Genomic DNA, 23,508 nt, shown 5'->3' on the forward strand with positions numbered 1-23,508 from the left:
CTTAACCCGAGGTACTATTTCTGGGTTAGCAGTGTCTGTAACCTGAAGCGTATGTAAGTCGAGGTACCACTGTATTGTTTTGGGATAAGCTTTCCAAGAGGTTGGCTGTTTAAATTAAAACTGAGCAGCTTATCTCTTGACAGGCTCCTGGCTCCTGGTACCCTTCTTCTGGAGAAGAAGTGACTTCTTGAAGCTGGAATCACGCAGGACCTGCATGTGTTTAGGTCAGACGGATGAGGTGGATGGAGGAGCAGGGAGGCGGTTCTTCAAGAACTTACAGTCAGGTGGAATCTGGAGGACTTCAGTCTTTCAAAACTCTCAAGCTGTTCTTGAGAGTTGCAAAAATCAATCAGAGGAGCCAGAAATACAGATTTATATAGTTGTAGCTCACCATCTCTCGCTTGGCTCCTTTGGGAGGGAGAGTGGGGGAGAAAATCAAACAAAACAAACAGATAAAATAACTGCAGCTGCCTTCCTGGCACAGATAGAGCTTTCAGACCAGTTCTGTGGAATTTCACTTTTTGAGCCCTTCTCTCTATATAAAGGGGAACAGCAGCAGAGAAAGAGTTTTCCTCTCTCCTACAGCAAGCCAAGTTAGAATTGCTGAAAAGTGGAAGGTAAGAGGCTGTTTTGGATTCAGAGTGTTTTTATTGTGATCATTTTCTTCCATTTCTCCCCTGTTATTCCTCTAAGGAGCTCAGGTACCTTATTCTTCTCCATTGTCCCATTTTATCCTCACAACAATCCTGTGAGGTGGGTTTGGCAGAGTGAGTCTATGTAGGGGTGGATGAATTTGTCAATTTTGGTTTCTCTCAGTTTTCTGGTCTTCTGTTCTCCACATTTCTGCATCAGTGTGCAATTTTAGTTTATTTTTTTAAAGTTCCCATGAAAATTTGGCAGCATTTCAGTGCAATTTTTTATACGCTGTTTTGCATGCAGTTTCCCCATATATAATGCATTTTTGCATGTTATTTTCACTAATATATGCAATTTAATGCACCATTTCCCGTAACATATGCATTTTTTTATTACACTTTGTTTGGTTGGAGAACTTCAGTGCAAAATTCAGAGGTACAAATTTCAACAGGGAGCTGTGATTTGATTATTTAGGCGAAGTGCAAATTAGGCAGGTTCACATCAAAAATAGGGCTGTACACTGGATTTGGCAGAAGTCTGAAGTCTGAAGCTTGAACTGAATCAGGCCAGTTTGGTGAGATCTGTACTTTGGTCACATCAAACAGCCCCCTTGGCTGAGCCTCCCAGAGTAATTTGAAGCTGTCAAGGGTCAAGCCATTGGGCAGGAAGAAGGAAGTTTGGCTGTGCATGCCTGTTCAGTCAAAATGAGCAGTCTTGCCCCAGTGAGCAACTTCGCCACTGAATTCTGCACCAGCTGTTTTGACTAATAAATTTGCATCTGCCTTTAGTATGTCAATAGAGCCTCTGCATGTTGTTAGGGGTCATTATGTATATAGAACCCCCCATTTTTTAGTTTGATTCTGTCTAGTGTCTCTCTCTTTTGGAGTAGGAGTCGGTTAAGTCTCCAAGTAGATCTCTGTTTTGTTTCTAGTTGGTAGTGCATGGTAGCATCTAGCGTACTGGGACCAGAGATTACTATTGGTTCCATTGAAACCTGCTTAATATTTGCAATAAGATCCAATGAATTTATTAAATAATCAGTTCTATTATATGAGCTATTACAGTTTGAAAAGAAAGAAAAACAATCCTCTAGTGGATTTGTTGTTGTTGTTTAGTCGTTTAGTCGCGTCCGACTCTTCATGACCCCATGGACCAGAGCACGCCAGGCACTCCTGTCTTCCTAGTGGATTTAGCAAGGTTCAAAAGACATTTTAAATTACCTGGATTGTATACAGAGGAGCGCCTTAATTTCCCCCTCCAATCTAGTTTCCAATCTAGTGGCCAGTTCAGGTCTCCATCGGATAACAATTTGCCTTCCTAAAAGTATTTTAAGGTATTTAACTGGCCTGAGCACACCCAGCTCCAGGAGGACAAATGGCTGGCAGTTTAATTCTTTAATTCTTTATTGACAAAGCATGAACTTACCGTAGCTCCTGATGTGCACTAAGCGCACACGTGTGCACACACACACACGCATAATGAAACACAAACACTTCTGGTACCTAAGTAGCTGTCGCACCTCCCTGGGCTTATGCTCTGAGCTGGAGTGTTGGAGCAACAATTGGCCACTCCTACACTTAGACTTAAGTACCCTTGCCTGACCACCACCCAGTTTTTAATAGAACCTCAAGCTACGCCAACTACAGCCAGCTGCAAAAGACATACTGTCAGAATTAAAAGAACAGGGTGCTTACTGTATAAGCACATTATGAACCTAGGGATTTGTTTTCAGTACCTGAACTGAACCGAGCTCACAGTCCTTTCTGGCGGAAGTCCCCTCCTGGCTATCTTTCTTCATTTAAGCAGCCCAATTTAGGGATGGGTGGGAAACTATTTTGTTGTTGCTGTTAAGCAATCAGAAGACAGGAGCCCCTTGCCCTCCCACTGCAAATCAGGCAGAGATCTACCTTTTTCGGTCCACTGCTGCTATATGGGCCTTTGGAGTTCTTGCAAGAAACAAAGTCCTTTTCCATCACTGCACCTCCATGCTGGGAAAAGCTGTTCCTGTTGATTTTTGTTATAGGTGCAGTGCCTACTTCAGCTCAAAGGTTATGTTTCTTCGGAAATATCCATCATTACTACGATAGCTTTCTGAATCGAGAAGACCCCAGTCCTGAAATCATGTTTAATATTTATTCCAAAATTCCTTGTTTTGCAGCCATGGCGATGCTGAGGCTCCTCACCCTTCTGGCTGGTTTGATGCACATGAGCGGTGAGTAACCTGGGATCCTATCCCTTTTCCTCTTCAGGTTACACATGCAATTATCAGTATGCATTGTTAGGCAGCACAGCGATGAGGAACCTGATCACGCTCCACATATTTACTAGACTACAACTCCCATCATCTCTCACCATTCGCCATGCTGGCTGAGGCTGATGGGAATAGGAGTCCAGTAACATCTAGAGGGGGCCACAGGTTGCCTAGACCTAATGGCCAAATTACAGCCCACATTAAATACAGTATTACACATTAACTCAGAAAAAAGCAAGCTATGACCTTCACTGCAATTAGTAAAAACAGATGCACCATAATGAGAATCAAAATATTTTGTAGAAAGAAGCAGTTTTATCGAGACGCCTCCCTCCCTACATCACCCTTATCTCTGTTGAACTGAAAGCATTTGTTTAATCACTACCAGAATTCCGCAAATATTGTGAAATCTATTCTTCCACTGAAAACCTTTGAACAGTTTCCCAGCACTGAGTAATCTGCTGCAGCCGCTGGATGTACCTGAATCTGGCCACAATTTAAGGGCATACAGCAGTGGCCTGTTTTATTTACTTCACTTCCCATAAGCACTCCACAGTGATTTAACAATACAGTGGTACCTCAGCTTACATACGCTTCAGGTTACAGACTCCACTAACCCAGAAATAGTGCTTCAGGTTAAGTACTTTGCTTCAGGATAAGAACAGAAATCGTGCTCTGGTGGCGCAGCAGCAGCAGGAGGCCCCATTAGCTAAAGTGGTGCTTCAGGTTAAGTACAGTTTCAGGTTAAGTATGGACCTCCAGAACGAATTAAGTACTTAGCCTGAGGTACCACTGTAAAGCTTCTTAGATTAGAAAGAAGCTGCGTATGGAGTGTTTTTCTGCACGCCTGAGATTCCTCCACACAGAGCACACACCGCTGATTGCAACACTCTGCTATACGTCCAGAGCAGAGCTGAGGCGCAGCTGAAGTGTGCCAGACTTTCAATTCCACATCATGCACTTTTTTTAGAGGAAGAAATCACGAGGACACAATCTAGTCAGTCCATTCCCAGCCACCCCCCCTTTTTTTGCAAAAGGGGTGACCGACAATAGTACAAAAGCAATTAAGATGTATATGCATTCCTCGCTTCAGCTGCTGGGTGTTTTCTCGCTCTCTCTTTTCTATAGCTTAGGAAACTGCACATAGAGCACTCATATTGCTCCTGCTTCTTTCTCATGTGCTGATGATGCACATACAGAACATTCATATCCAGATTGGGGATGCATTTATTTCTTAATCTGCACCCTATTTTTTTAAAAGACAAGCAACAACAACAATGCAATTTATAGCCTGCCTTTCACCAGCAGGCCCCAGGGCAGGTTGCAAGAATCTAAAATTCAACATTAAAACAAACCAGGAACAGGCGAGTGCAACCAAAGGAAACAGAGATGTTTTCCCACATGCATTGGCTGCAAGAATGATTTCTCACAAATAGCAGGGGTTTTTTCCTCCCCCCACCCTCTGCCCACATCAGTTGATGGGGAGGTGAGAAAGAATCACTTTTCCAGTCCCATGCTGAGCATTTTCCAAAGCACTGAGCATAGGGTTGGCAATGCCCCTTTCACTGCACTCCCCATGCTCATGGGCACTTCAGAACCCTGCGCAAGGGATTTTGACAGATGGGCAGGACAACTCACCTGCCAATGGTGATGTCATAATGACGTCTTATGATTGGCAGGTGGGTTTTCTCCTAATCCAAAGAACAGACTGAAAGAAAACCAAGCAGAACCAGGGAGGTTTTGCTGCAAAGCAGAATGTGGTGCAGTGGAGCAGATTGTAGGTCAAATGTTTTGGGCTTAAACCAAAGATGGGGAGCCTGTGTCTTTTCAAATGCTGTTGTGCTCAAATTCCCATCCAAACCCAGCCAACATGTCTAATGGTCAGGGGCGATGGGAACTGCAGTCCAACAGCATCCCTGATATATAATAAGTTTTCTTTTCATCTGATTTCTTTTTTGCTTTGATATTTCATTGCTATTGTTTTTTTATAATAATTTTTATTAAGTTTTCCATTTTAACAATCCAATTAGATCACATTAAATATTCCAAATTATACAAATACATATCATAAAGTCCAAATATTTTGCCAAATTATAAATTTTTTGTTGGGGCTTCCCATGCTTCAAGTTCAGTGGGGTCCAGTCATCTTATCTTTTTACTGCCTTGAGTTTCCAATAGTCCTTTGTTTAAATCCTCCTGTTGTTATCCTCCTTCTTTCATGGCCTCTGAGTTATTTCCACAGGCGAGTTGAAGTGAACGATAATATACTTCTGTGTGAACTTTGTATGACTCTCCTTTTTTTTTTGCAGCTATTAAGTCTGTTATTTGCAGTATGTCCTCACATGCTGATGTTTACGCCGATATTTCATTGCTATCGTTTTCCAAAATCTCTTTGTGAATTTTATGTCCTAACCTCTTCAGGTCACGCCAGCGCAAGGTACTATGGGAAACAATTTGTCACGGCCTTCATGCAAAATTTTGAGACGAGCCGAGCCTCCGAATCAAACTTTCAGCTGCTCCTCACTGGCCACCACAACCTGACTGAAGTAACTGTGTCAGTGAGTCGATCGGCCTTCCGGAAAAGTTATTCAGTTGCAGAAGGTGAAATGGTGCCTGTTCAGATCCCAGTGACTGCAGAGATGAAAGGCAGCACCACATTCGACCAGTCTGTTCTGATTCAGGCCGACAAGGACATTTCTGCTATCTTACTGTACCGCAAGTTGTATTCCATGGCAACCACAGCTCTGTATCCATCCCATGAGCTTGGCACAACCTATTATGTCGTAACCCCGTCAAGTACCAGACCGCCCATCTACTTAAAAGAATTCGCAGTCATAGCCTCACAGTCTCCTGCCACAGTTCGTATTTACCTAAAAGGGAATGTGATCTTTGGTGGGACATCATACGCCGCGGGGACAAGACTCACAGTTTATCTCCGGGCATTCCAGGTTGCCCAGCTGCAAAGCTCAAATGATTTGTCGGGCACCAAGATCGAGTCGTCAACACCCGTGGCCGTCTTGAGTGGGCATGTCTGTGTGGTGCAAAATTACCAGTGTGACCATGTTGTCGAGCAGCTGCTGCCGGTCTCCAGCTGGGGCAGCACCTTTGTCGTCCCCCCAGTGTTTTTCCAGACCAATAATGACATTGTGTATGTGGTGGCTTCCCAGGACACTCATGTTGACTATCAGCTGGGAGCACAGAAAGGCTCTCAAGACATGGTAGCTGGTGAAGTTAGGCAGTTTGAGATCCAGTTCCCTAATGCCTTTTACATCTCTGCTAATGCTGGGATCCAGGTCCTCTTCTTCTTCACTGGCCTCAAGTCGGGAAACACAGGCTATGACCCATTCCTCATCAACATCCCAGCCACAACAGCTTATGGCCTATCCTACCACGTTGATGGGATAAAGAATTTTGAGAACTATGTTGTTATCATAGCAAAAAGCTCTGAAACCCAGAGGATTACCCGAGATGAGACCACTATCACAGGCGTTCAATGGAGAATGATTCCCAGCTCACCTTATTCATGGGCTGTATACAACTTGGGCCCCAGGCATCAGTCCATCTCTGTAGCACATCCTCAAACTCCTTTTGGCGTCTTGGTCTTTGGTGGCCGAAACTATGAAGGCTATGGCTTTGCTCCACCACCTTTTGTCTTATCAGGTAATTTAAGTTTCATGTTGGGTTTACATCCTATGTAGATGTATTGGGGTTGGTGGGGAACCAGCTTGCAAGGATAATTTCTCCAGGAGATCCTTAATCTGTATTTGCCACCTATCCAGTATAAGTTCCTTTTACAGAGATCTCCTGTGCTATGGCCAATCATCTCTTTGCACAACACAGCCAATCATAAAGCATCACTATAGACAGGTCCCTCCCACATCTATCTCCATGCAGGGGTGAATGTGTATATTTGCGTCTCCTCCAGAAAAGCTCATCATAATCTGGCAGTTTTGCTATCCCCCCCCCCACTTCTTTCTTCTTGATTGCCTAACTGTAACATTGCAAATTTGTTTGTATATTTAGAATAGTTTTTCTAAAATTTTACTTTTTAGGAAAAACTCCTCACATAGCAAATGTAGCATAAGGTAATTTAAAACATCACACTTAAAAAAACACACCCCTAAATACATTAGAATTAGAAACAATGATCTGTCATAAAATCACAATTATCAACAGACTAAAAGCAGTAGCAGCTGCAAGCCAATAACCTGCTTAAAATCACTCCGTAAAAGTGATATGTACCTCTAGGGCCCACTGAAAAAATCCCTGAAAAAATGCAGGGATCTCACTTGGAAGCAAATTCCACTGATGTGTGGCCACCACCAAGAAGACCCTGCCACTTATGCCTAGCAATTTTATTTCTGTCACAGGTGGGCACATGAGTCCTCTGACACAGATGTATCAAAGCATACGTGACTCTCCGAAGTTCTTGGGATGGGAGTGTTTACAATAAGATTGCTTTTCAGTGATTTTATTTATTTGATGCATTTATATTCCACTTAACTCTTGGTATTTCGAAGCAGTATACATAACGGCAACCATACATAAAATGAAGCCATAAAAGGATAGCAAATTATCAGAAGGGCCTGTGGGTAGCCATGTTGGCCTGACATCCCATGTGATGGTCCTATCACTTAATTCCAAGTCAGCTGACAATAAAACAACTCATTCCCTCTTTAGGTGCATTTATCTCAGGGTGCGGGTGCCTCTGCGGTCTAAGTCACTGAGCCTCTTGGGCTTGCCGATCAGAAGGTTGGCGGTTCAAATCCCCGCAATGGGATGAGCTCCTGTTCCTCTGTCCCAGCTCCTGCCAACCTAGCAGTTTGAAAGCACGCCAAAAAAGTGCAAGTAGATAAAGGTAAATGGCATTTCCATGCGCTCTGGTTTTCATCATGGTGTCTCGTTGCACCAGATGCAGTTCAGTCATGCTGGCCACATGACCCGGACAAATGCCGGGTCCCTTGGCCTGAAAGCTAGATGAGCACTGGAACTCCATAGTCACCTTTGGCTGGACTTAACCATCCAGGGGTCACTTACCTTTTCCCTTTACTTATCTCAGTTAGCAAAGATATCTTGATAGACCTATAGACCTGAGAAATGACTTGAATGGGCTTTAATCCTTGTTTCAATCAGATTCTGAACTGGCTCCAATATCCTGCCCTGAGAACAGCCACTATGAGTCCTGCGGAAATACCTGCCCAGCCACCTGTTCTGACCGAACCGCTCCCGAAACGTGTGATGACACCTGTGTGCCGATCTGCCAGTGTGACGAGGGCTACATCCTCAGTGATGAAACGTGCATCCCAGTGGAGAATTGCAACTGTACCTATAACGACAAGAGCTATGGTCCTGGGGAGGAGTTTTGGACTGATGAAAGCTGCCGTAGTCGCTGCAAATGTAACCCCAGATTAGGGAGGGCTGTGTGCCTGCAGGATTCCTGTAAGGCCAGAGAGAGATGTGCCCTAGTTAATGGGAACTGGGGCTGTCATACCATCAGCTATTCCACCTGCATAGGAACTGGAGACCCTCACTACACCACCTTTGATGGAAAGAGATTTGACTTCATGGGAACGTGCATTTATCAAATGGCCGGAGTCTGCTCCAAGGACCCCACTCTCACCCCGTTTTTGGTCACGGTGGAGAACAACAACCGAGGCAGCAAGGCAGTGTCCTTCACCAAAGTGGTGACATTAGAGGTCTATGGCATGACCATCAGTCTGAGCCAAGAGCATCCACGCAAGATTAAGGTATATATGCTAGGCGACAAGAGAAGATTGGGGGAACTGTTGATTACATACTTTGCTGTGAGAGGACCAGCTGGTACAAGGGTAGGGAGTCATTCATTCATCACCAATCATTCTCCTCCCTCCTCCCTTGCAGACTCATTTCCATGGCAATAGTTTAGGGATGGGAGCTGAAGAAGTACTCTGTGCTGAGTGGCTGCTATGTTATATCTCATACACATGCAATGCTGGATGTCACTCAGCTCCTATCTAAAAGTGTCTCTGCAGCCAACTACACAGGGCCAAGAGGGGACGAGGATGAGTGAGCAGGACTTTGCAGCTGCAATGCAATGCCAAAATGGCAATGCTGTTTGGGCTGTAGGCAGGATAGCTACCACCCCTGGGATCTGGTGCAGAGCCTGACCCGAGGGGAGCACAGTAGAGGATTTAGGAAGAGATGGCCAAGTCTGCCTAAAAGCCAGTGGAACATGGAGGCTCTGCCTTCATACAATAGATTTCTGTTTTAACTGTCCATAGGAGAAATGTGTCCCCTTGTCCCCATAATTTTAGCCCTCTCTTCTGGCAACTAATCTCTTTCACCAGCTTCAAAACCCTGTATAACACATTTCTACATATGTCCATCAGTTAATCACCATCCTTTTCTGATTTAACCGAAAATCCCTGGATGGTCACTTCCATGTTTTCCAGGTGAATGGAGTCTTTGTGGACCTGCCCTTCTCCTATGAAAATAAACTGAAGGTCTACATCAGTGGAGTCCATGGCTTCATCAAAACAGACTTTGATATGAGAGTCAGCTTTGACTGGTACAGTTATGCCAGGGTCATTATTCCCAGCACTTATGCCAATGCTGTGTGCGGACTGTGTGGCAATGCTAACCAGGACCCCAGTGATGACTTTGCTATGAAGGATGGGGATCAGACAACAGATGAAATCCAGTTTGCAGACAGCTGGAAGTTGAAGGAGGTCCCAGGATGCTCTGCAGGATGCAGTGACTGCCCAGTATGCAGTGAGGCAGAGAAACAGACCTACAAGGGGGACCAGTTCTGTGGGATCCTCAAGAGAAGGGATGGGCCGTTCAGGCAGTGTCACGAGACCATTGACCCAACACCTTACTTCGATGATTGCGTTTTCGACACATGTCAATACAAGGGTCATCATGACACTCTCTGCAGTGCCATCAGTGCCTATGTGACAGCTTGCCAAGCTCTGGGCATCGAGGTTGGGAAATGGAGATCAGACTCTTTCTGCAGTAAGTATTACTTCCTGAATCTCAGTTTTGTTTTTGCTCCAGAAATGAGTGTGGGCATCCTCTGTGCAGATATTCTGCACAGACAGAATTCATGGATTTCAGAGCATTTCAAGGGACCCAGACGACACCAGAAATTGGGCAAGCAGACTCATCCTGTTGCTCCATCTACGTGGGGAGCTTTCTTCAAGTGGCTACTGTGAGGGGGGCTAAAATTAATGGCTTGTCTAGGTTCCTAAGCTCTTGGAGAAGGACCATAGCTCCACAGTAGAGCTTGTCCTTTGTATAGAGAAGATCCCAGGTTCAATCCCCAGCATCTCCAGGTACCACTGGGGGGAGAACTCTGCTTGAAATCCTAGAGTATTTTTGCCAGTCAGGGTAGACACTGCAGAGCTAGATGGATCAGTGGACTGACTCATAAGAGTCATAAGAAGAGCCTGATGTATCCAGCCAATGGCCCATCCAGTCCAGCTTCCTGTTTTTGCAGTCATCAGCCACACACCTATGGGACACTCAAAAGTAGGACTTGAATGCAATAGCATCTTCCCCACTTGTGATTCCCAGCAATGTACACTGTCTCTGTGTCAGGGACTGGGCAGAGGAGAAATGGTGGAGACTGCCTCCCCATCCTGACCCCTCCAGGGAGCAGGAAGAGGAAGCCAGTATAGATTTACAACAGTGGTTTGAGGGAAGTCACAGCTCAGAGGCAGATGAGGGGAAAAGCTGGGAACTAATGGGAGAGGAGAAGGCAGGACCAGAATGGCAACTGACTGACACGGTGTCTTTAGCAAGCATTCCAGACACACACACCCAATCTCCCAGAACCTGGCAAGCCTTAAAAATAGGAGAGCAAAGAGCTCAAAGACAGAGGGCAAGTTGCAGCACCCATAGAAGTGACGAATGAGGAAGTGGGAGAGATGGGTGTGTGTGTGGAGATTCACTCAGGACAACACCATTTTCCAAGTGGCTGGGTTTTATAGCAGCTCTGTGTAATAGTGAAATAAAAAAGGATGGTAAGAAACCTTTCCTTTCCTTTATACCTTCCTGGGCAGCCAGCTGGAAGCCGCTGACAGCATCCCGGCACTCTGACAGTAGAGGTACAGTAGAGCTACAGTGCTTAGTAGCCATGGCTTGGCAGATACAAGGCAGTTTGTATTGCAGTCATACCTCGGGTTGAAGTAGCTTTGGGTTGAGCATTTCCGGGTTGCGTTCTGTGGTGACCTGGAAGTAACAGAGCACGTTGTTCTGGGTTTCGCCGCTCGCGCATGCGCAGATGCTCAAAATGACATCACGCACATAAGGGGGTTGTATTCGCTTCATGATGCGAACAGGGCTCCGGAACGGATCCTGTTCACATCCAGAGGTACCACTGTATATTACAATGGTCAGGGGGAAAGAAAAGAACACACCTCTCTACTCATTCTCTCCTTTCAGGCTTTTCCTGTCCACGCAATTCCCACTATGAACTCTGTGGAAATGCTTGCTCTGATACATGCGGGAGCGTCTCCTCCCCAATAATGTGTGATGCTGCATGTACTGAAGGGTGTGCCTGTGATCCTGGATTCGTGCTCAGTGGAAATCAGTGCGTCCATCTTGCAGAGTGTGGCTGTGTGCACCAGGGCAGATACTACAAAAAGGGAGAGGAGTTTTATCCCAGTAGCTCCTGCCAGGAGAAGTGCCGCTGCCTGGACAATGGAGCCACCAAGTGCCAGCAGTTCTCCTGTGGAGTGCATGAGGAGTGCAGGGTGGAGAACGGCATCCAAGGCTGTCACCCTGCGGGATATGGTACTGCTATAGCCCTTGGTGACCCCCTTTATATTTCCTTTGATGGACAAAGCTTTCGCTTCCATGGCTCCTGCACTTACACTTTTGTCAAAGTCTGCAGTACAGACCCTCGGCTACAGAATTTCTCCATTTTGGTGGAGAATGAGAAGCTTGGAAATGGACACCTTGCTCAGATAAGGAAGGTTGTGGCCTCTGTTCATCAGCACACTATTGTCCTTGAAAGGGGAAGGAAATGGATAGCTATGGTATGTATGAGCCACTCATATCAGATTATTATTACTATTTAAAATAAAAGGGACGCGGATGGTGTTGAGGTCTAAACCACTGAGCCTCTTGGCTTGCTGATCGGAAGGTCAGCGGTTTGAATCCCCACAACAGGGTGAGCTCCCTTTGCTCTGTCCCAGCTCCTGCTAACCTAGCGGTTTGAAAGTATACCAGTGCGAGTAGATAAATAGGCACTGCTCTGGCAGGAAGGTAAACAGTGTTTCTGTGTGCTCTGGTTTCCATCACGGTGTCCCGTTGTGCCAGAAGCAGTTTAGTCATGCTGGCCACATGACCCGGAAAGCTGTCTGTGGACAAATGCTGGCTCCCTCGGCCTGAAAGCGAAATGAGCACCACACCTCATTGTCGCCTTTGGCTGCACTCAACCGTCCAAGGGTCCTTTACCTTTTACCTATTATTTCAAATGAATAACATGCCCTTCTTATACAAAGAGAGTCCAGGACAGCTTGTAGTCATAAAATTACAGGAAAACCATATGGTATAATAATTAAATTGCTTTTAAATAATGATGACATTTCTTTAGATCACTGGGATGAAAAACAGCATGTGCAAAAGGACGTGTGTGTGTCTTTTGTACAGTGGTGCCTCGCAAGACGAAAAGAATCCATTCTGTGATTCTCTTTGTCTAGCGGTTTTTTCGTCTTGCGAAGCAAGCCCATTGACGGATTAGTGGATTAGCGCTATTAGCGGCTTTTAGCGGCTTATCTGCTGATCAGATCAGCTGATAAGCGGCTTAGCGGCTTAGAAAAAGGGGGGGGGAGGAAAAAAAACCAGCAGGAACTCGCAAGACATTGTCGTCTTGCGAAGCAAGCCCATAGGAAATTCGTTTTGCGAAGCACCTCCAAAACGGAAAACTCTTTCATCTAGCGAGTTTTCCGTCTTGCGAGGCATTCGTCTTGCGGGGCACCACTGTATTTGTGTGTGCTTGAGAATTTGCGTGTGCTCACAGCTGACCCCCATGAATATGCTTCTTTCTTCTTTGCTGATGCAGGTGGATGAAGAATTCTGCACTTTGCCAGTGAATAGAGACGAGGGGAAACTCTGGATCACTCAGGAGGGGATCAATATAATTGTCCAGGCATCCTTTGGCCTCACAGTTCTTTATGATACCTCTTCCTATGTCCGTGTGACTGTCCCCAGCACCTACCAGGGACACATGTGTGGTCTGGGTGGCAATTTCAATGGTGATGAGAGGGACGATTTCATGCTCCCTAGTGGGGAGTCTGCACAAACGGTGGATGAGTTTGGGGCCTCCTGGCAGGTCCCTCTGGATGGTGCCATCTGCTCCAATGGCTGTGGTGAGGAATGCCCCACTTTTGATACAGTCCAGACAGCACCGTATGAGAATGACGACTCCTGTGGAATGATCACGTCCGAGACAGGACCATTCAAAGACTGCTCCTCATTAGTAAACCCCTCAGATTACCTTGAGCAATGCCTGTATGACTTGACTGCGGCCAAAGGGGAGCAGGAGTATCTCTGCCGGAGCCTTCAAGCCTATGCAGCTGCATGCCAGTCTGCTGGAGTCAAGATTGGAGCCTGGAGAACAAAGTCCTTCTGTCGTAAGTTGGATGAAAAAGTTTCTTCATCTCTGCCTTTTCGGTAGTGAGTCTCTCCAATACCCAAAGTAGTATGAGCCTTTGATTGAGCTATGTTGGTTTCAGTGCTATGAGTTTACTTGTCTTCTGCATTGTTTCCTCAAGCCTTTCTCTCCCACGTATCTTTCTATCCATGGAGAGGACACAAAATAGATGAGTATATTAAAACCTGATGTGAGGAATGTTCAGTTCTTAAGATGTTGCTGCACTACACCTCCCACCATCCCCATGCATTGGTCATCCTTTCTGTGTCTGATGGGCATTGTAGTGGAGCAACATCTGGAGAAGGTTCCCCATCCCTGATAAGAAGCAACAAAGGAGAAAGGAAAAGTGAGAGACAGAGCTTTGAGGTTTGGAAGGCTGGAGACATCTTGCAGGGATTGCGTACCTCACTGGGTATCTGATGAGGGCGGTGGATTTCCAGCTTTTTGCAAAGACTTTGCTGTCTCTGACTTCACCTATGCTTGGCATGCATACTTGTAAAGAAACCCAACTATTTAAAAGCCATAAGCCTTCGGTGACCTCTCCTCCAAAGGAAACCAAACCCAGGTCAGTGCTGTTCCTGGAACTTCTCATAACTTGGGGAAGTGGTGTGTGCCTGTATAACAACACAATACAGAGAATAGAAAATAGCTGAAAAGAAAACCTGCTTCTTAAGAAGACTCTTTCCTATTTTATGTAATGAAGAATGTCTGGTAAACATGGCTTTGATTTGTCTTCTCAGCCCTCACCTGCCCGGCCAACAGCCACTATGAGACTTGCGCTGGATCTTGCGATTTCACCTGTGCCAGCTTGTCCACTGTTGTGCAATGCTCAAAGAACTGCTTTGAAGGCTGCCAGTGCAATGACGGCTATGTGTCTGATGGGGATGCATGTGTGCCTATGAACAAATGCGGCTGTGTGCATAATGGTCTGTACATTAAGGTAAGGCCAGCTTTACTGGTGGAGCATCATGAACGTTGAATGAAAACTGGTGTGCCTATGGTACAAGCATTTGCTGAAGTTAGATCACTGTCTCTTTCTATTCCTACATGTAGATCTTGGAAGGACAGCAGGCTCATTTTCACAAATAAATAAAATAAACAACAACAAAAAAGCAATGTATTTGAACGTTCAATCCCTTTTCCAGCTCTCACAGCTATGTCCCTTTGTCTGGGATTTCCCTACAGGTTGGAGAGGACATCTTCTCAAGCAACTGCACGGAAAAAATAACTTGCAATGCCACAGGTCAACTTGTTTATGAGAAAACCAGATGCCAGGCTGAAGAGATATGCACGCTTAGAAATGGAGTGCGCAGCTGTGAAAGCAAGGAATACCAGTGCAAACTCACTCCAGGAGCCCAACTCTCTACCTTCGATGGTGCTTCGCGCAAGTACCTCTGCAGTGGGGTTTATGACATTGCCACCATTTGTGATGAAAGTGTCCCCTACTGGTTCAGGGTGTCAGTGAGCATCGGAAAGGACAGTGATGATGTCTTGGTAGTTGGGAGAGCGGTCCATGTTTTCTTCCAGAATGCATCCATCACTCTTAAAAGGGACCACAGGACATGGGTAAGAGAAAGTCAGGAGGAACAGTGTGTTAAGATCTGAGAGCCATTAGTCAAGTATTGGGCTCGATTGCCGTCCCCTCGCGTTCCTGCACAGCCAGGAAGAGGAATAAACCTTCATTCAGTTGTATGACATGCTGTGCCTGGCCTCTCATTATGTACTAATTGGGGATCAATATATTTTTGTTTAAGAAAAAGATTCTTGGCAATTGCAAAACATGCCAGTTTCAAACGATGGATGATGAAGCTGGCTTTTTTAAATGACTCTCAATTCTTGGTAGTGAAAATTGCAGGTGAATTTATTCCTTCTCCTGAATGAATGTGGGGAGAAGAGGGTAACACTTCAACATGAGGCTTAAAAGATCTGAGCACAGTTTAGCATTACATGGGACCTGGTCCAGTGTGGGAGGGATCTCCTGATTGTTTATGCCAGGGCTGTAGATCCAGAACCTCTGAGAAACACTCGTTTTTTAAAGACTCATTTCTTCTTTACTGTAATCAAGTGTTGTGCTTGCTTCCTCATCCAGTGCATGGAATGATGGGGCACCAGCAGATTGTGTGTCTCAGAGTTGCCCTATGATTCTGTGGAAGGATCTCTGCATCGTTGACATTAGCTCTTTTGCTCTGCAGCAGTGTTAAAGCGAATCAATGGGGAGAATTCATAATCAAATAAGACTCTTGTTCTCGGGACTTTTCATCTCATCTCTCCAAGACCAACTTCTGTGGGAATTCAAAGGCAGCATCCATTGGCAGTTTCTCTTCATTGTATCTATTTAATATTACCTGAGCTAGAGCATGCAACTTCCGTTTATTCATAATAGGCTCCAGTGTTTTTTGACTTCCATTTGCAAAGTTTGACAGCCTCTGGGGTGTTCCATCTGCTAGCATGCGGGGCTGGCGTGGATTTTGGTTCTCAGGCTGCTGCTGGCTTCTTGGCCTTCACTCGGCGCCAGATCTCATGTCCCATTCTTTATGTGTTCCAGGTAAATGGACGCCTGGTAAGGCTGCCATACAGGATTTCCCAAGCCATATCTGTGAGCGAAACTCAGGACGGGATCCTAATTAACCAGGCCTCTCAGGTGCAGGTTCACCTTCGCTCTGATGGGGAGGTGACAGTGGGAGTCAAGAAGACCCTCGCAGGAAAGCTGTGTGCCCCATGCGGAAACTTCAATGGGAACAGCTCTGATGACTTGAAGCTGCCCAATGGGATGGTCGAGACAAACACTGCTGAGCTCCTACATGCCTGGGAGGCCAAAGACTTCTAATATTAGTAAGATCGCTGTGACTGTATTATTATTATTATTATTATTATTATTATTATTATTATTATTATTATTATTATTATTATTACCATATTTTAATTGATATGCTACTTAATGCCAAGATGGCTTCAAAGAGATTTGCCAAACTTAGGCTGGATCTGCACTGACCTGTTTAATGTTACAGTGGTACCTCGGGTTACATACGCTTCAGGTTACATACGCTTCAGGTTACATACGCTTCAGGTTACAGACTCCGCTCACCCAGAAATAGCACCTCGGGTTAAGAACTTTGCTTCAGGATGAGAACAGAAATTGTGCGGTAGCAGCGCAGCAGCAGCGGGAGGCCCCATTAGCTAAAGTGGTGCTTCAGGTTAAGAACAGTTTCAGGTTAAGAACGGACCTCCGGAACGAATTACGTACTTAACCCGAGGTACCATTGTATTAGAATGATTTTAGATATGTCGTTCTAAAACATCACAGGGCATACTTGTAAATTAAAGCATTTTTAACTCCCTTTTTTGGTCAAAACACTGTCTCCCTACTGCTGGTTGCTGGTTGCTTTGCAGTGCCTTCCAGTGTTGCATTTTAATAGCACATTATGAACATTAAAAGTAGGACATCATATGTCCATATACATCATTGAAACCCTTCCTTAACGTGAAAAACCACAAGTGTAGATCTGCCCATAAGAACCCACATTGTACTGCATCATTAAAATAAAGAATAATTAAAAATACACTGTAATTAAAACAAAAAAGAAAAAAATCCCGTTAAATATAAATGTCCATGATTAGCACGTCTACAATCTTTAGATAAATGTGCTAATCATGGACATTTATAATTAACAGGATTTTTTCTTTGGTTTTAATTACGGTGTATTTTTAATTATTCGTTATTTTAATGATGCATGATTAGCATATGGATACCCGCTAAGTGTGCAGGAAAAAACAGGACATCCCATTTTTTGTGGGAGATCACAAAAGCCATTTTGGGTGCTGTGATCTCCCACGCTTTCATTTTGCGCTCTCATGCAGCAACCCAAAATGTGCTCTGAAAAAGCACTTTTTCCAGGGTGAGGTTGTGGCAAGGGTCAAGTGACTCACCTGGGAGCATGTCCCGGAAGATGCATGTCCTGGTTTTTGAAATGAAAAAAATGAACAGTATGCATATGCTAACACATTAAAACAATGCAGCAATTAAAGCAGGAGGCCCAGGCGAAGAGATCAAGGGAATGCCGGTGTAAACAGGCGTATTTTGAAAAGCTGGCAGAGTGCCAGTACAATTGGGTCTGTCGTATGTAAGCAGGGAGTTCATTCCACAATGCCAGTGCAGCCAGTGAAGCCCACCTCCTAGTCATCACAAGCTGAGAATTATTGGGCTAGACAAGTTCCATTTGTTGATCTTAATTCCCTTACCGGGCAACAGGGGGGAAGGACTGAGCCACCCTTACCTTTTGCTTTGTGCTTTCCAGGTACAGCTCTGTGCTTTAAAGCTCCAAGTCTGAGCGCTCTCTCTCTCTCTCTTGCCCCAGAGCCTTTCCTGCTTTCACCCATCCATCATCTACTGGAGGAGGCTGTTTCATAGCCCAAGCCTAGTCATGTTTATTCAGAATGATTTCAGCTGGAGTTGCTTTCACATATGTATGTTTAGAGTGGCAGAGCTTGCACATCACAATACGCTGAATTTCTGGCTTGTTGTGGTTTATATCAAAAAGAGGATGTGGGTGCCCATGGCCCAGTCACTCCTGCTTTGCTTTCCCACTGGTGAGAATGGGGTAAACCAGCCAGAAAGTCTGGGCTTCCTATTAACATTCAAATCAGGGATTGTGGTTTGTTGCTTCCACGCTTAGTAAGAGAACGGCAAGTCATGGTTTGTGTTTGGCTAGTGGTTGTGGCTTACTGGAGAACAACAAATGATGACAGCTAAATTGGATGTTATAGGAAGCCAAAGCTTCCTGGTTTATTTATCCTGCTCAAGCCAGCAGAGAGTAAAGTTGGAGCAATTGGGCACCAGAACACCACTTGCTCACAATATACTATGGTGTGAACATGTCTATCCTGCATTGGTCTCTATAGCCACAATGTATTCCCCTGGGAGCGGGCCCAGCCAGTGCTCACTGGCCAGCTGGGCCTGACCCCCAGCGAATGTCCACAGGTTATTGGTTGGCAGCCCCATTATAGCCCACCCAGCTGCCAGATCACTAGCATGGCCCGTGGTCTGGTCCCAACACTGCCCACCTTCAAAGGTGTGCAGACATGTCAGCATGAAGACAACCTTTGCTTTTGGGCAGTATAAGCCAAAACAGTATAGGCAGTGTAAGCCAGCGTATAGGATCAAGCTGTAAGCCTTTTAAAATCTCCTTTCTTTGTGAACTCCAGAACCGCTGCATCCTGGAATGATTCCATGCTCATTTCCCACCCTCTTCTCTGACCTGGACCTATCTCCTGAGTCCAACACACAAAGCAGAGTGAAGGGACGCCATTTTGTTCAGCGTAATCACAGGAGCAGTGAAATTATTCTAAACCAGTAATCATCACATTGTTGCTCGCCTCAGCCCCCTGGATGCTGCTGTATGGAAAAGAGGATTATTAATGCTCCTGCAAACCGAAGAAGAAAATATCAGAAGCCATAAAGTTCTCAAACTGTGAACTTACCAGCCATCCACTGGAATGGATAATTTTGTCCAAAGAGCATCATTTCTGGAACATTACGGCATTTCAAGGGAAATAGCAAATATCTGAATGCAATAAAGGAGAAAAGTTAGCCTCCAAACAGCAGAAGTAAAATAGTCTGGACCTATTAGTAGCAGTGCAGAAAACTGCAAAGACTTTTAATGTTTTGTGGTGTTTTTTTTAAAATAATTTTTGTTTGATTTTACAAATTCATTCACATCCAAAATCAAAAATAATGAAAATCACACAAGATTCTTCCGAATCTCGGGACTTCCCCCCTCCCCTCCATGGGTTCTTTGGTTAACTTTTTCAACTCCATACCATAAATCCTCCTAATTTTCAGGCCTCCATTGTATCCAAAGTTTATGTTACATTACAAGAGTTATTTAAGACCTTCCAAAGAGTTCAGATATTTACAGTAGTCTGTCAAATATAATGTAAATTTCTCCCATTCTTTGTTGAAGTTTAGATCCTCCTGGTTTCTGATTTCCCCAGTCATTCTCGCCATCTCTGCATAGTCCAGTGGTTTAGTCTGCCAATCCACTTTGTAGGGACCTTGTTGTCTTTTCAACTTTTAATGTTTTGGGTCATCTTGGGGCCCCAAGGCCTTCAGCTGCTTTGTTCTGATTTTCCACAAAAATAACCCATGACAGCAAATTGCCTGCTAAATAATTACCACTGTTTGCAAACAGGCTGTAATTCCATTTTTAAAAAATCATTGCTAAAAACTTAATCATTTTTATTAACTGTATTTGCATACAAGAAACAACAGATAGCTTTAAAAGGTGTTTTAGTTTCAGAAGATGCATGGACCTCAAAAGAGGTATTCCCTTCCATCTGGGAGAAGCAGGCAGACATCTGCTGAGGCGATGCCTGCCACCCATAGATTTATTGGACTTAGATTAAAAATAATTAACATTTTAAACTCTTTTTTTTTAATGGCATGATTAACTGGAGGCACATTCTTAATTCAACAAATGTGTTGTGAATACCTCCACATGTGGTGGGAGCGCCCCAAAATCCAACTCTTCCGGCCATCAATCATACAAGAAATATGCAAAATAACTAAGCAAGTATTAGAAATCACCCCAGAACTGGCCCTACTAAACATCCCACTCACATCACAAAGAGCTCATAACCCACCCACTCTCAGCACCCAGAAGCATCATATGCAGACACTGGAGAGACCTGTCAGGAGTAAGCATGGATCAATGGTATCACATAGTATGGGAAACAGCCTTATTAGAAAAACTAACCAACAAACTGAAACTGCCACAGGGACAAATAGACAACAAGACAACAACAAGAAACGGCCAACAGCATACAAATCAATCTGGCTAAACTGATCCAAACACACACACACACACACACACACACGAAAACAAATTTCACTACAGCCAATCAAAGACAACCAACCACACTCTAGGCCTAGGCCACCCTCAACCTCTCTCATCACCAAAGAAATACAACAAGCGAATAGTAAAGAGAATCCACACAAGTGACGCTGACACAAAACACCACACATACACTAAGCAGAATAGAAACATTGCCACCAACCCCACCCAACTCTCATCCCCCCTCCACCTCTTTCCCCCTTTTCTTCCTAATGTAACACTAATGTCTCACAGCAAATGAAACTGATCTGTAGAAAATGCAACTTGAAAAAAGAGACAAATGCACGTACTTTTGTAAACTAAGAAATCTTTAATAAAAATATATTAAAAACAAACAAACAAATATGTTGTGAAGTGTTGTGTAGATCCCAAATGGTTGTTTCGAATGCCAGTCCTACTCAGTACATGCCCATTGAAGTTAATGGACATGACTAACTTTTAGATCCTTTAATTCCAGTGGGTCTACTCCAATTTCTAATAGCAAAACCAGACACCTTCATCTGTCCCAGCTGCAATAAAGAATATATCCCCTGTATTGGTCCAGTGTTTTGTCCAACTATGCTTTCCTTGCCTGTTGTGATCCTACTTAGGGTGACTCAACTCAGCCCTACTGAATGTGACTCTGCTTTTCTGGATGAGACCCCTGTCCTTCTAGCAAGTGAGGATGTTGATAGACATAATTTCCTTTCCACTCTGTAGTCATCACTTGCAGCACTGCTACTGTGCATCTTCCACAAAAGCAGTGCTATTTTTCTAGAAAAAGGGGTGCCGGAACTCACAAAGAACGCCTCCCCCTCTCTCTCTCTAATTTTTTTAAAAAATATTTTTTATTAATTTTTCATTAATAACAATCCAGTGGAGGCCACATGAATACAATGCCAAATCAATGCAAATCACAATACAACCAAAAGTGCCAATTAAACAGTTCCGAATGACACATTTTTGGATGACTTCCCATGTTCCGGCTATCAGGAGTTGATGTTATTCCTTGATCCTGTGCCAATTCTCTTAATTAGTCCAAGTTCCACAGTTCTGATCTTACTCCTTTGTTCTAGCATCCACTGATGTAATGACTATTGACTGTATTTTTATAAATGCATATCCATTAACTTGCAGAGGAAATTTATATCCTGTAGCTTTGTGAAATATTTCTTCACCTTCTTCTTTGCTTCATGTTGCAACCAGTCAACTTTCTTCAACATTGCCCCTCCTTTGAAAAATCATTTATAAGTACGCCATAACTTCTCCATTTTGCTTTGAAACCGAAAGCAATCCAGGGCCCAGCCGAGACTTCTGGACCACTTCCAGTGTTTATCTCCTTGTATCTTCTAACAAGCTGGCATCTCACCAAAACTGTAATAAATCAGAACTAGAGCTCTCTTTGGGTGGCACTGTGGTCTAAACCACAGAGCCTAGGGCTTGCCGATCAGAAGGTCAGCGGTTCGAATCCCTGCGATGGGGTGAGCTCCCGCTGCTCGGTCCCTGATCCTGCCAACCTAGCAGTTCGAAAGCACATCAAAGTGCAAGTAGATAAATAGGTACCGCTCTGGCGGGAAGGTAAACGGCGTTTCCATGCACTGCTCTGGTTCGCCAGAAATGGCTTAGTCATGCTGGCCACATTACCTGGAAGCTGTATGCCAGTTGCCTCAGCCAGTAAAGTGAGATGAGTGCCGCAACCCAGGGTCATCCACGACTGGACCTAGCGGTCAGGGGTCCCTTTACCTTTTAGAGCTCTCTTTAGTTGGCAATGTTACAAGTCATCACAAAATTTCAAGTCATCACAGTCTGCTCTTTCAAGCATTCCATAAAGAAAACCACAAGTTCTTGTTAAATCCCTCTGCATTCCATACATAGCTGTAATCCATTAGTAATTTCACTCCATTAATTGATTCTTTTTCAATGAAGGCTTGCCGATTCATAGCACAGCAAAAAATAATGTAAAGACAGAACAACATAGCACTTACATAGCATTCCAATTACGATGACAAGAGTGCTCCCCAGATCAAAACCTTGGCACTCAGTGGCTGATTCATTTTGCAGGTTCTCTTTCTCTTTCTTCCAAAACAGGTCTGTTTCTGAAGTCCAAATTCAGATATATCTTAGAAGAAACAGATACGTCTGCTCATGGCGACCACATTGGGGAGCTTCCAATATGTGCATTCACTCTGCATCCCTGCCCCCACATTCCATCGGAGCCAGAGGCAGTTATCAGATGATCTGTGAGAGAAAGCCCTCCTCCCCTGAATTGGGGGGGGGCTTGCAAGGATAATTACTCCCAAATTATCCTTAATTAGCTGCATGGCTGGCATCCGCTACCATGGGATTGGCAGTTTGCCACGGCGGCTGCGCCAGAAGCCCTCCCTTGTTCTCTTATAATGGCAATGGTGCCCACCCGAGAGGTGCCAGAAGTTGAGTTCAGGCTGAAAAAAAGCCCTGCACAAAAGCCCTGTTATTTGTCTTACATAATTATGGAAATTACTTTGTAATTACCTTATCAAAGTCCATTCAATGAAAAGGAATGGCAATGCAAATGGGGGGAAAATACATAATCAATCATATATCACTTTCAGGCTCAAAGCAACAGCAGCAGCAAACACCAGTCATGTTTGCTGGATTGCTTTCTCTTCCAGTTATCACCATCGTTTTCTTTATAAGCTGATTTTCCATCGCTAAAGCTATGTTGAAGGTGGCTTACAGCAGAAAAAAGATTTACATAATTACAAAAGTAGCCATAAAACAAATAAGACACATCAAAAAGTACACAGCAAAATTGAACCATTTCCATATATATCATAACAACACTTAAAAATAAAAGAATATATATAAATAACAATAATATATCAATAACTCCCTCAGTAATACCCCAGCCCAAGAGTCTTTTGAGCAACATCAGCTTAAGTAGCTTCCCTCCCAGACCAGGTGGGAAAAAGCTAGCAAGGCAGGGAACAAATCTTCCAGGACTCGCAGCTAGGATGGTTGGTGGATATAGGATGAATAAGCGAAAATTAGCAATTTCAACTGCCATTTCAATTTTTGTCAGATTTCTCTAACAGGCAGGCCCAATACATTTTGGCACCTGAGGCAAACTACAG

At 44.4% G+C, this 23,508-nt stretch overlaps 1 protein-coding gene across 1 annotated transcript in view; it reads left to right on the forward strand.

Moving 5' to 3' along the window:
* Nucleotides 1–347: 347 nt before the first annotated feature.
* LOC308591531 (IgGFc-binding protein-like) overlaps nucleotides 348–23,508 on the forward strand; it is a 45,352-nt gene continuing 22,191 nt past the window's right edge. The window contains exons 1-10 of the mRNA XM_081202296.1: nucleotides 348–617; nucleotides 2,795–2,848; nucleotides 5,309–6,547; nucleotides 8,021–8,634; nucleotides 9,319–9,880; nucleotides 11,312–11,907; nucleotides 12,936–13,506; nucleotides 14,267–14,466; nucleotides 14,712–15,092; nucleotides 16,072–16,350. Coding sequence (XP_081058422.1) covers nucleotides 2,797–2,848; nucleotides 5,309–6,547; nucleotides 8,021–8,634; nucleotides 9,319–9,880; nucleotides 11,312–11,907; nucleotides 12,936–13,506; nucleotides 14,267–14,466; nucleotides 14,712–15,092; nucleotides 16,072–16,350 — 4,494 coding nt within the window. The 5' untranslated portion in view covers nucleotides 348–617; nucleotides 2,795–2,796. The remainder of the gene's footprint in view (nucleotides 618–2,794; nucleotides 2,849–5,308; nucleotides 6,548–8,020; nucleotides 8,635–9,318; nucleotides 9,881–11,311; nucleotides 11,908–12,935; nucleotides 13,507–14,266; nucleotides 14,467–14,711; nucleotides 15,093–16,071; nucleotides 16,351–23,508) is intronic.

The sequence above is a fragment of the Podarcis bocagei genome, assembly GCF_964188305.1.
Source record: "Podarcis bocagei genome assembly, chromosome: 7".
Lineage (NCBI taxonomy): Eukaryota > Metazoa > Chordata > Lepidosauria > Squamata > Lacertidae > Podarcis > Podarcis bocagei.